Below are 12,761 nucleotides of genomic sequence, written 5' to 3'. Positions count from 1 at the left end.
TAGTCTTGTCAGTGACAAACCCAATGGTTCAGTTTCATGTCCGAAGAGATTAGAACTAATCTATAATTTCCGTTTTATGTCATTAATGTGATAAATGAAGGAAGGACGACAAAAGACAAGGACGACAAAAGACAAGGAAAAGGTGTAGCATTTTGTAGTATCGCAAGGAATCACTATAATTACTAAAATAAAAACACGTATGTTGAAGGTTCTATAATTGTACAAGTAAGTAAGATGTATATATAGATACATAAAAATGGGGAAAGTTTGATCCAACGAAGACAGACATCAATTAACTAAAAGGGAAGAGATGGAAATTCAATTGGTAACAGGTATCCGAGAGAGGGGAAATGAGATATCGTACGAAGGACATGTGTTTATTGTGAGTAGGAGAAAAAAAAAGTAGTCATAATCATAACAGAAAAGAAAACGAGTAGTTACAGTCTTGAATGTAGTTCGTTATGGTGTGCAAATGCATGCAAAGTGGAGTGAAGAGTCTTGAATCGAGAAAGAGCGACTTACAATTAACCTAAGAAGCTTTGGTTGTGACGTAAACTCTGTCATCACAGTCACCTTCTACTTCTTGTTTGATGGCCTCCATCTTTTCGACTTGGATTTCCCAAGTTTGTTTGCTCTTCTTCAAAGATTTGTTGAAAAGTTCTTGATCTGGTTCTCTGTAAGAACCACCCAATCTATCCCATAGGGTAGTGAATTGTCCGTAGTTGTAGTTGAAATATAGATGGTGCACAGTGTGGCAAGCAGCACCGTTAATGACAGGGTCATTAGCCAGATATTCACCGTCGTGGATCATTACAGTCCAGAAGTTAACGAAGGTGAAAAGAATCAAATATGAAATTTTTTGCAATGGGAAAATCATTGGGTAAAGATGGTATGGCACAGATTGCATGTAACCGTCCACTGGGTGGAACGCATGCGACGCATATGGAGTGGTAACCAACCATTTGTGATGAGGCTTGTGCAAAGCCCTGTAAACTCTAGGCCAGTGCAACCATCTATGAACCAAATAAATCAAACAATCGGTGAACATGATGAAAGAGATCACTTCAAACGCAAGTTGACGAATTCCAGCCCATGATTTATAATCGATATCGAGGTAAAGCTTCGAATATCCGTTCAATTCGAACAAGAACCATGGTATAGTCAACAGAACCATCACTGGGATGGCACTGAATGCCTGTTTCATTTCCAACGACATCTGGTTCTTCAAATAACGGGGATGATTGAAAACAGCCTTATCAAAAACGAAAAGGTACGACATCGTAGCGACACTGAAGTACAAAGCCCATCCAAAAATTGTCATCAAGACAAACATCGTTAGCGTTTCTCTAAACAAATTATAACGAGGGAAAATTGATTGGAACGTATAATCAGTGAATTCCAACAAGAATGGTTCATAACCGTACACATCACCAGCTGGCTTGGCTGCAGTGCCGTTTAAATTTCCTGTGTTCAAGTCCAAAAACTGACCAACACTATTGGTAACACTGCTGGGTAGCATATTCACAGGGAATACTTTCCCATAAACGTAATCCAACAGATACGTATCACAAACTTCCAATAATAAATCCATGGTGTGTATTCGAATATATGTATATCAGCTTGGGATTCTCCCTCTACTGTGTTTTGCTTCTATATGCCGACTTATTCCTGCTGCTTTTACGATCTGAATCTAGCAACTAAATCAAACTGGCTAACTCATCGCCTTATATACATATATTATTTATATATCAGTGTGTATAGAAAATATCACGATTTCATTTTTAACTTTTTTTTCACGAAGTTAACCAAATTGAACGATAAAAAACCCGAGTTTTAACGATAGAATGCGAAGAGTATCGAGCCTCATCGGTCCATTTCTTCAATAAGCATTGGCTTGCGAAACCAAGCCGTTCATACCGTTATCACAGCTAGTCTATACGACTAGCTCTTTTCTTCTAGAGTGTTTACGGCGTACTTTTCGCAAGTTGTGGCCTGTTTTTCTGTCGCCAGTTGGGCTTTGATGCACATTTCAGCACCACCCAGTTTCCTTTCTGGTACGGCAGTTTCTGGGGTTTCCTAACTGTTTTTTTTTATTCGCTTCGTATTATGCTTTTCATTCTTTTCGTTCCCTCGAGGCGAAATCCCGTAAACGACGTTATACGATTGGCAGCATTACGTTTTTTAAACGAGGAAGGGAGGGAACCTAGGCAATGGACCGATATATTACTCACGTGATTTATCTTTCGCTTTGTGTATGATTAAAGTCTGATTATGTATATATAGTATATTACAGACATATATCGGTTTGACCGTTTAGAAGTTGAATCAAAGCTTTTGGTCTTCGACTTGGTCTCTGGTCAACCAGTGGAGTGCAAGCGGGTATAAACTCTTCATGTAGCCTAGTATCACGGTGTGTCGTCCGTTGTCCTTTCGCTCTTGGACGCCCTCTATTTCCTTTGTAAAGTGGATATCACGTTGGTAATCCAACGTTCTTGTGATGGTGCCATCTTGCAAATGGATAATCTCATCAGCCCATGGTGCTAGCCCATCGAAAATGTGCGTTGCATACACAACGCTACATTGTCTGTCTCTCGTTTCTCGATCCAGGAATTGGAATAGACGGTCACGTGCCACGACATCCAAGTCCACAGTGACTTCGTCTAATAGCAGAACTTTGAAGGGTTTCAATAAACCCATGCACAGTTGTACACGTCTCTTTTGGCCATCGCTAAGTTTGAACATTCTCCAATTGATATCCACTTCCAAGATTCTCACTAGCTCTTCACCTCGAGCCCTGTAGTGGCTTAGTCCGATACTCTCCAAGAGTTCCAGGACTCCTATATCCCTGTGTACAATAGCCATACTAGCCCATTCAGTGCCTAAGTAAGTAGTCAGTATCACGGACTCCTGGTCATTGTTTGGTGCGAATGGGTTCTTGTTTCCAACTTTTATGTTCCCACCGAGACACAAATGTTTACCACTTAGTAGTTTCAACAGCGTAGATTTTCCAGCACCGTTGTTACCCACCACTAAGACTTTCTTGTTCCATTCGACACTTAGCGATAGATCGTGGATTGCTGAGCGTTTACTTCCGGGGAATGCGTACGTTAGATCGTGCACTTCCACTGCTAGGTCGTTCGAGGCCATTATTTGTTTTGGCTTGTAGTTTTCAAAGGTTTGAGTGACTTGTTCTATAGTTAGATACCGATTGAGCGGTGATTAGAAGCTCCGCCAGTGTATAATAGGATCGTTATCTTGTTGTCTCCATTTGAAAGTGTTCTGATTCAATTTGATATTTGGAAAATAAAACTGTTGATATTGAAATGATTTCAACCAAAATAAACCTGTCTGTACGAATTTAGGACACAGTGAATATGACAGGAAACACTGTAACACATCACAACAAAACATTGTCCTTTCCCACCTAAGCCACGTTCCAATATGGATGATGATGTGGATGAAATCTTGAATCAAAATAACGTTCAAAATACTCAAGATGATGATGTTGACATGGACGATGAATTGGAGGATGTAGATGTGGATGTTCCGAACGCCGAAGAGGACGAGCCGATGGACGAGGAAGAACAAGATGAAGATGCTGAAGATGCCGATGATGACGACGATGAGGATGAAGATCGGAGCGATGACGAAGATGCTGAAGATCGAAGTGAGGATGATGATGATGATGATGATGATGATGATGAACGCAGTGATGACGATGATGACGATGATGACGAGGAAGAAGATGAAGAACAGACAGAGAATGGTGAAGAGGGCACGAGAACGGGGGAAATTAAACAATCTAATACCCACGAAATTGGAGATGATGATGCCGAGAGTGCCGAAAAGGAATCCGCAACTTCTGAGAAGGATTCTCCATCTTCTTCAGATGGGAAATCTACTGAAATGTCAAAGCTGGATAAGATACATCAATATTATACGACTCTTTATAGATCTGCATCTGTAGCAGAATCTTATAATATACTTCCAACTGCAGCAATACCAATACAGACTAATGTACAGGCATTGACCATGTCCAAGGGTCTACGGTATCTATTTCTCGGTGGGTCAGACGGGTTTATAAGGAAGTTTGACTTCTTAAATACTGTGGATGGTAAGCTATCACTAACTATTCAGCAGAAGAACGCATTGGTGGATTCAATTGTCAATGCGGGTATCTTGACTTCTTATTGGGAGAATGAAGTACCGCAACCTCCGTCAAAAGTAAAATGGGTAAAACAAAAGTCGGAGTATCTTCCTCTCGTCTCACCTGTCCACTCCTTGGCGGTTCAAAATGAATGTTTGTTCATACTAGCCGGACAAGAAACTGGCGGTATCGTAATGCAGGGTGTTAGATATTTTGAAGGGAGGACTGCACACTATTTTAAAGGTCATAAATCCATCGTTAACCATCTTGTACTTAATGATGAGGAAACTAGGTTTTTATCGGGTTCTTGGGACAAAACCGTCATTGAATGGGATTTGGAAACAGGAACTGATATAACCAAGTTCAATGCTACATCACAGTTGTCTTCATTAGAATTCAGACCCACCAATGCCGCCTACGAACTTCCTGAGCCTAACTTGAGTGGACACAATCCTGATGTCGATAGCAATAATGTAGTTGGCAACGGAGATGCAGCTGATATCGATGATGTTGATACTAATTCATTGTTTGGTGATGATGATGATGATGATGATCAGGATGATCAACACGTAGCTACCAACGATAATACCGAGAAAGCTGAAGATAATACTCAACAAGAAAACAAAGATAAAAATGAGATACAAGAACACACATCAGAAAAGAAGGTCGAATCAGAAACCATTAGTAAGAATACTTTAGCTTTGAAAACGGATGAAAACTTATTTTTGACGTCTTGCATTGATGGTAATATTCAAATCTGGGATCGAAGACAACCCTCGAGCGAAATTATCAAACTTGGTCGTAATGTTTCAACACCGCCATGGTGCATGTCTGCATGTTGGTCAGTAGACGGGGGTAAAGTAATAGCAGGTAGAAGAAATGCTGTTGTAGAAATATATGATTTAAGAAAGCCCGAGGTAGTGGAAAGCAAATTAAAATTGCCATCAATTTCAGGACCCGTTTCTAAAGTGAAGGCAATGCCTAACAATAGCCACGTTGTTGCGGCATCTAACGATAACATCAGAATCTTTGATATTAACCATATCGATAAAACCCCACTTATTATTCCAGGACATCATGGTGGATGTATCTCAAATCTTTATGTGGATCCTACATGTAGATTCATGATTAGTACAAGTGGTAACCGAGGCTGGCAAGGTACAGCGACCGATGTAACTTTAATCTATGATATTGAACTAAATTAAACATTTGATGAAGCAGTGTTATAAGTATTCGGTAACCTGTATAAAATAAATACATGTTAAATATATCTGTATCATTACACGGAAGGCAACTAAACGGACTTATTACGGACTTAGCACCTTTTTCAAAGAATCTATCAACGAAGAACTATGTATAGTGTTGGTATGTGAAGAACCCACCTTGATTACAGCCGCAATTATGCCTATAACGAGAGACCATTTAACAAATAGTGGAATCTTTGGTGACGCTTTGACGATTTTCCTTGAAGCGTCCCATTCTATTTCTTTTGAAAGAACGTTTATTAATTCAGAGAACTCAATATTGGATACAGATATCAAACTACTGTATTTGTTGACATATTTTGCCACTCTAACCGTACTATTGTTTAGCCGTAGTCTTGCCTGGGTTAATATTTCATCCCATGATGATCGGGTTAGAAATTTCAGCAAAGTTTGTTGTACTACAGAATGTATCAGGTCCATGTCATTCTCAAAATCAATTTCATAAGCCTCCACTTGTTTTAAAATTGGCACCTTAAAATAAATTAACAGTTCTGTATAAACGACGAACAGATTAGATAAATTATTGGTCGTTATTACGATATCAAAGATTGAAAAAATAGGGCTGTCTTCTTCAAAGTTTTCGAAATTGTGAATTAATAAGGTCAAAACGGAAGCAATGGCAAATATGGGCTTTTTCTGGTTCAATTGTAAGATTTTCGCTAAGTCAGCATCTCTTTCCATGATAAATTGACTTAATACTTCGAGTTGTTCCAAAGTACACTGTAGAGAGTCCATCATATAATCTCTGAGATATAGTAATGTAAAAAGTTCTACTGTTTCATTCAAAGAATCACGGTCACAGACTAGTACAAAAACTGACACAACCTCATGATATCCCTGGTAATAATTTAACTGTGGGAACTTTCTTAAAGTTTTCACAATCGTATCATAGAGCAGATCCCTTAATTGTAATTTTTCTGAAGAATCTTTAATAAAAGAAAATGATCTATTCACGTCTAAGTTCACTTGATATTCGTCCTTATGCGGCTCTTTCAACGACCCGCATGCGTGTGACCCTTTGACTCTGGACTGCAAAATACTCAACCATGCCTGACTTCGCAATTGCGAATTTACAAACCCAAATCTGGAAGTACCCAAATGTTCTAAACTCGCCAAATCCTCGTTCTGTAAAGCATTGGCAACAATGACTCGTTTCAATTTACTCTGGTTCAGATCAGAAATGAAGGACAATGAAGCCATATCAAAAGCAGTGTCTTCCCATTCCAAACTCATTGCAAAATCTATCAACCGAAAGAGAATACTCTCAGCAAAAAAAGGAACTAAACACTTACCGCCTTTATTCCTAATATAATTCTAACAGAACAGAAAATTTAAAGTCACAAAATAATGTAACCTATTTCAGAGTGCTGGTAGCGTTTAGCAATGGTCTTATAGGCGCTATGAGTGTGTGTTTCCCATCTCTAATTTGAAGTTTTGGCTACGTTGTCGATCTACAATGTGGAGCTTCCTTATATAAATAAAAAAAAAAGTAATCTGAATTTAAACATTGAAGTATTTCGATTTCCCTAATAAACACGCTCCTGATTCACAAAAGTAAAGTCAATTGGACCTCAGAAATGAGTATCATCTTATCTGATAGTGACAGGTTGCTCACTAGACTAAACTTCTTATGGGGTCGGATTTTCAAAACAAGCCAAACCTCTAGCAGTTCAATTTCATCACATTACCTCAGTCGTAAGGCTATTTTGTGTCTGATCCAAAGCACGTGATCTAGACTTAATTTTCCTTTTCGCTGCATCCAACAATATCGAAACACTGAAATGTGAATTTCTGTAACTCTGTAAGTTAGAATTCAGATAATTGTTAAGGAAAAGTTGCAAATCTTTGCATTACGAACTACTTATCTATCGTCAGTGAGTTTTCTTGTCACATTAAAACAGCAACGGAGTTTTAGATACGAATAAACAGCGAGAAAATGGGTTGGTTTAGCAAGCAAAAGGAAATGGATGATCCTACAAAGGCACCTTCAAGATCGTCTAGGAAACAATGCTGGGAGTCTAGAGATTTGTTCTTCGGATGTCTAGATAAGATTAGTGTTGTTAACGCACTTGATCCAAAGCATCAGAAGGCTATCAAGGCGTCGTGCTCTGCCGAAGAGGCAAAGTTTGAACAAGACTGTGCTACTAGCTGGATAAGCTATTTTAAAGAGAAAAGAGTCGTCGATTTTAAGAGGGAAAAATTCCTGAAAGAAATGGAGGAACAGCAAAAATGATCCGATAGGGATTTCTTTCTTTGTGCGAAGTTATTTTCACTCCTTTTAAGTACAAACACGTACCCCTATAGAAAATTCTTTCTCTTCCTGTGAACTCATTTGATAATGTTTTCCGGCATGTATTTATTTTAACAATGACGTTTTCCGTTAGGCTTTAACTGGAATTCTTCCTAACTGTATATAAACTTCTTCTATTAGTACCCTTTAAATATCCTTATTTAGCAATGATCTATGATATATTCGAAGGGCGTGGCGTGAATCGCTGACGGCATATTGCCAAAACTTCTTCTTATTGAATATTCGGTTAAGCATTTTCACTAATACATACATGTTAACATTTAGAAAACTAAAACAAGAACTGAAAACTATTTGAAAAGAAGGAAATGAAGGCAACTAGAAAAGGCAATAAATACATTGATGGGCCCACATTTCTACTCCTTTATTTTTTTATTCTAACATGGGGGATTTGGTTTGTTATCTCATTTATCAGAATGAAGAATAGTACTTGACGGACAAACTATAATCATGTTTGGGAGACATTTCTTTACCTATCCATTTTAAACTTTCACTGTAACTGTCTTATACTCTGTTGTTGTCTGCACGTTTTCCCTGTGGGCGTGATGTTCTCTCTTTTTCTGGCTGCTACTACCGCTTTCGAACACTTCGATATTTGCTTTGGCTCCGTTCTTCGCAGTTACGACACAGAAAGTTGCGCCGTCACCGGTAGACTTTTCATTCGATTCAACTTCATTAACATCCTGTTTAGATGGATCGATACTGCAAGGCAACCCTTCACAATTAGATTCATCATCACAAGTGATTTTGACACCAAAGCTAGGCTTTGTGTTCTTGAAAGGTGAGCCTGATTCCAAGTAGACAGGATTCCAACCGATTTTCACAAATGTATTTTTGCTGTCATCCATGTTAGCACCGGCCACATAAGGTGCCCAGTTACCAATGGCCTTTGCCGTAGATCCCCATTGACAACCATCACTGACACTAGTGCCTGGAGGGTTGATGTAGTAATGAGCGGCAGTACCCGCCCAATATTCAGTACCAGGAACTGCCAAAGTTTCTTGGGAACCTCCATCAACTAAAGTTGGAATCATCATTTCTTCATTACCTGGTAAGACAGTTTGACAAAAGGCAACACCTGAACCTGCCTTGTTATTTGCGACGACTGTTCCTTTACCTTCGTAACAGTAGCCACCGCTTCTCTTTTTCTGCAAGTTACCACTGTCGTCACAGTATAATCCACCGTACTGGGAACCTGGGTAGGTATACGAAGTGACTTCGGGATCCCATTGGTTCATCAATTGTCCTGATTCACATGCATATGGACACCACGATCCATATGAACATTCTTGGTCATTATGCATGGCCCATCCCGCATTTTTCCCACTGGTTTGCACCGCTACCATTCCGTCTCCGTTGGGGAATTTGCAAGTACCCCCTCTACGGAATAAATGTGCGACTTCTTTACCTTCAATTTGTTTTCCCTGTGCCTTGGCATGCTTAAGAGAATGCACATTATGGTATGAATCCGAGTCCTTACATGAGCCCTGGCTGAAGAACACTGGCAAAACGCACAGCAAAACTATAAATTTGACACTTGGCATATCGAAAAACTCCAATAAATATTTGTGTTACTGCTGTTTGCGTTGATCTCAGGACAATTTATCGAATATTACTCTTCGAAACGTGAACTGGAAAAGCTTACTATCGATGATTTGGACAGTTTATATACACGAGAGATAGCTAGAACTTTGGATTATTTGAATTGATGAAATATCTTTCCGAGACTCCAGCAAAGCAGCTACGCTCAAAAGAAGAAACAAGATTGCTCTTATTCCAATAGGAAAGACTTCCATCGTTACTACACTGCCATCATGGAAACCAAGTAGTTCGTCCAAATGATGGTCGTTAGCAGTGCACTCTTTGATCCGTTCTAGAACTTAAGATATGGTGCTTGATCATTGTATAAAAGCGCACAACATAATTCACACATTCTCATGTCATTCTTTCTTTTAACTAAAAGGGCGTAGTATGCGGTTTACCGAACGCTGTATGGTTCATACTGATGCATTAACAGCTATTTATTACCTAATATCTATCGGATGTTCAGGTCGAAGACTCAACTGTCAGTAGCTCTGACGCCGGACAGCAAATGAAAAGAAAGAAAGGAAGAAAGAAAGAACATGACTCGGAAAGAAAAATTGTTTTCGAGTTACATAATCCACACCGAACAAAGTAAAAAAGTAACCTGTACCCAACGATTATGTAATTTGCTTGAATACCCAGGAGAAAAAAAAGAGTTGTTCCAGACACCCAGACATTCCATTCATAAGAAAACGCTGGTGAGAAACAAATACGCTAATTCTATTGGTTTACCCGGATTAGGTCACAAAAGAAAAGAACTTCCGTGTGGCCCTAGATGGGCACAGACTAGATGTTGATGGATCGGAAAAATATTGGAAAAGCCACGCAGACAGAAGTCATCGACTAAAGATTGAAGCTTAGATTGGAAGAAGAATGTTGAGCTTTATTAAACTGTCCAGTGGCATTAAAATTGTATGGAGTTAAGTCCAAGAGAAACTCAATATAATCTCACCAGCACGATTTTTCAGTGTCTAGGACACCAAGCTTTTTTTTTTTGGCACCGGTAGGTACCTTTTCAGCTTAACTTCTCGGTGACCAACTTTGTGTATTGTCCCTCATCTGGAAGTTTCTTTTTCCTTCATCACACTCTCTTTTTCCCATTGCCCTATAGAATTCATCTAATTTGTGTGTAAAGTCCACCTCCTCAACGGCGTTGCATCGTATAGATTCGACTAAGAATTAGCCTAAAACCACCAATGCCCACTGCTCTTGCTCTTGGTCTGAAATAAAGGTAAGGTAACCTTCAGAACAAAGTTTCTTTTTGACAGAACGTCTAAATAAAAAAACAAAATGATGAGGAAAACTTGCTATACTGATACCTAGTGCTCTATGCTCTTTGTTCGGACAAGGATTTTCTTGTCTTTTTTCTCGGTGCTCTTGTCATTTTCTTTTCCATACAAAATAAGCTTTATTTTTGCAGCCGTTGGAATTTCATTAAAGGATTATACTGTTTCTATCTCCAGGTTCAAGGTTACACAATCAAAAGACATTAGTAAGGTTGTAATACAGAATACAAGACCACTGGGTTATAGCATACAAGAAGTAAAAACACTGTAAGTATGCTAAGTGGTAAGGAGGCGAGGATAGTGACCTTATTGGTCATCGATACTACCTTTTTCTTCATCGAGTTGATTTCCGGTTATATGGTTCATTCGTTGGCTTTGATTGCTGATTCTTTCCATATGTTAAACGATATTATCTCTCTTGTCATTGCATTATGGGCGGTTAACGTTGCCAAGAATAAGAATCCGGATGCTAAGTACACTTACGGTTGGAAAAGAGCTGAAATTTTAGGTGCTTTAGTGAACGCCGTTTTCTTAATTGCTCTTTGTGTTTCCATCTTGATTGAAGCTATTCAAAGATTCTTCCAGCCGCAAGAGATTACCAACCCTAAACTTGTGTTAATCGTTGGTTGTTTCGGTTTAGTTTCTAACTTTATTGGGTTAGCTTTATTCCATAGTGACGGTGGTCATGGGCATGGTCATAGCCATGGAGGTGCTCCGGATTTGGAACACGGTGAAGAAGAAGATGATGACAACGAACATGGTCATGGTCACAGCCATGGTCATTCTCACCAGACTAATGGATTAGATGAAGGTAGCGACTACGAACCAGAGACCATCGAAGATATGATGCCTCATTCTATCGTTGAAAGAACTTTTTCCCCTAAATCTACTCCTGTAGATTCTTCTTACGACGACGAAGACGATGAATCCACTGGATTGTTAACCGAACAGCACTTGAACAAAACTCTGGCCAAGGTCAAGAAGCAAAAGAAATCAAAGCAACGTTCTATGAACATGCACGGTGTCTTTTTACATGTTTTAGGTGATGCGTTGGGTAACGTTGGTGTCATTGCAACGGCATTGTTCATCTGGAAGACAGATTTCTCTTGGAGATTCTATACTGATCCTGCTGTGTCGTTATTGATTTCTCTGATCATTTTCTCAAGCGCTATTCCTTTATCGCTGAAGGCTTCTAGAATCTTGTTACAGGCTACTCCATCTAACGTTTCTGCTGACGATGTTAAGCATGACATTTTATCTCTACCGGGTGTCGTATCAGTTCATGACTTCCATATCTGGAACTTGACCGAATCCCTATACATCGCATCTGTCCACGTTGAAATTCAATCTAACCCTGAAGAATTTATGAACATTGCCCAAGTTATTAGGTCCATCTTCCACAGATATGGTATTCACTCTGCTACTGTACAACCAGAATTCGTTGGATCAGGTGCAGTCACTGAAGATATCGCCCGTCGATTCAGCAGAATTGCCGGTGGTGGTGTCTATGGCTCAACTACAAACTTGACTGGATGTACCATTGACGAAAATGCTCAGTGCAACAGTGAAACTTGTCTACAATAGATACTTTTTTTTTGGTTAGCCTTTTTTCCCCCTCTGAGAAACAGATGGAGCTAAGACATTCGTTGGCAAACTTCAGTAATCAAGTCTAATGCATTACTATCATAATAATCATATCATATTATTAACATTCTCAATTTTAAAACAAGAATTGTCCTCTTTTCTATTTCTAGTCTATCATTTTTTCAGATTTTTCAGGTCTCTCAAGTTGACTGTTATCGACAGGTCTATCCTGTTCATCTTCATGAACTCTTTTTATACACTCACATTTCTTAATAATCACTTTAGTTTAGTTAGACAAAATAGTAACATTTCCTCGTCACTTCATAAGTTTGTCAATATTTTCTGCTATTGAAGATCTCGAACTAAATTTGTCGTAATATGAATACACAAATATGAATACAAATACAAAACTATTTAAGAACAATTAGCATAAGGAAAATCAAAAAGGGTGATCAATCAAAAGCTTCTATTGACATGACTTCTATTTTGTTATTATTTTTACTTTTATTTGGGCTTCAGAAATTGATTAGTATGTTTGTAGAATTATTACTTTCTGAGTAATTGTTTAGTATTATTACATCGCCAGA

At 38.8% G+C, this 12,761-nt stretch overlaps 7 protein-coding genes across 7 annotated transcripts; 3 read left to right on the top strand and 4 right to left on the bottom strand.

Annotated features, from left to right (window-relative positions):
• Nucleotides 1–529: 529 nt before the first annotated feature.
• ERG3 (C-5 sterol desaturase) lies at nt 530–1,591 on the bottom strand (the record flags this gene model as incomplete). The annotated part of the gene is made up of 1 exon (XM_455482.1): nt 530–1,591. The coding sequence occupies one exon, from the start codon at nt 1,589–1,591 to the stop codon at nt 530–532; it is 1,062 nt and encodes a 353-aa protein (XP_455482.1).
• Nucleotides 1,592–2,325: 734 nt separating this feature from the next.
• Nucleotides 2,326–3,147, bottom strand: CAF16 (putative ATP-binding cassette family ATPase CAF16; the record flags this gene model as incomplete). The annotated part of the gene is made up of 1 exon (XM_455481.1): nt 2,326–3,147. The coding sequence occupies one exon, from the start codon at nt 3,145–3,147 to the stop codon at nt 2,326–2,328; it is 822 nt and encodes a 273-aa protein (XP_455481.1).
• Nucleotides 3,148–3,441: 294 nt separating this feature from the next.
• SPT8 (SAGA complex subunit SPT8) lies at nt 3,442–5,352 on the top strand (the record flags this gene model as incomplete). The annotated part of the gene is made up of 1 exon (XM_455480.1): nt 3,442–5,352. One exon carries the CDS (start codon nt 3,442–3,444, stop codon nt 5,350–5,352), a length of 1,911 nt encoding a protein of 636 aa, XP_455480.1.
• Nucleotides 5,353–5,454: 102 nt separating this feature from the next.
• Nucleotides 5,455–6,645, bottom strand: GYP8 (GTPase-activating protein GYP8; the record flags this gene model as incomplete). Its single annotated transcript, XM_455479.1, has 1 exon — nt 5,455–6,645. The coding sequence occupies one exon, from the start codon at nt 6,643–6,645 to the stop codon at nt 5,455–5,457; it is 1,191 nt and encodes a 396-aa protein (XP_455479.1).
• Nucleotides 6,646–7,348: 703 nt separating this feature from the next.
• COA6 (Coa6p) lies at nt 7,349–7,645 on the top strand (the record flags this gene model as incomplete). Its single annotated transcript, XM_455478.1, has 1 exon — nt 7,349–7,645. The coding sequence occupies one exon, from the start codon at nt 7,349–7,351 to the stop codon at nt 7,643–7,645; it is 297 nt and encodes a 98-aa protein (XP_455478.1).
• Nucleotides 7,646–8,202: 557 nt separating this feature from the next.
• On the bottom strand, nt 8,203–9,264 carry KLLA0_F08745g (uncharacterized protein; the record flags this gene model as incomplete). Its single annotated transcript, XM_455477.1, has 1 exon — nt 8,203–9,264. One exon carries the CDS (start codon nt 9,262–9,264, stop codon nt 8,203–8,205), a length of 1,062 nt encoding a protein of 353 aa, XP_455477.1.
• Nucleotides 9,265–10,863: 1,599 nt separating this feature from the next.
• KLLA0_F08723g (cation diffusion facilitator family transporter) lies at nt 10,864–12,174 on the top strand (the record flags this gene model as incomplete). Its single annotated transcript, XM_455476.1, has 1 exon — nt 10,864–12,174. One exon carries the CDS (start codon nt 10,864–10,866, stop codon nt 12,172–12,174), a length of 1,311 nt encoding a protein of 436 aa, XP_455476.1.
• Between the last annotated feature and the right edge of the window lie 587 nt (nt 12,175–12,761).

This window comes from Kluyveromyces lactis (genome assembly GCF_000002515.2).
Source record: "Kluyveromyces lactis strain NRRL Y-1140 chromosome F complete sequence".
NCBI classification, from domain to species: domain Eukaryota; kingdom Fungi; phylum Ascomycota; class Saccharomycetes; order Saccharomycetales; family Saccharomycetaceae; genus Kluyveromyces; species Kluyveromyces lactis.
Note: the sequence above shows the minus strand (reverse complement) of the source record. Positions and strands in the feature narration are given on the sequence as shown.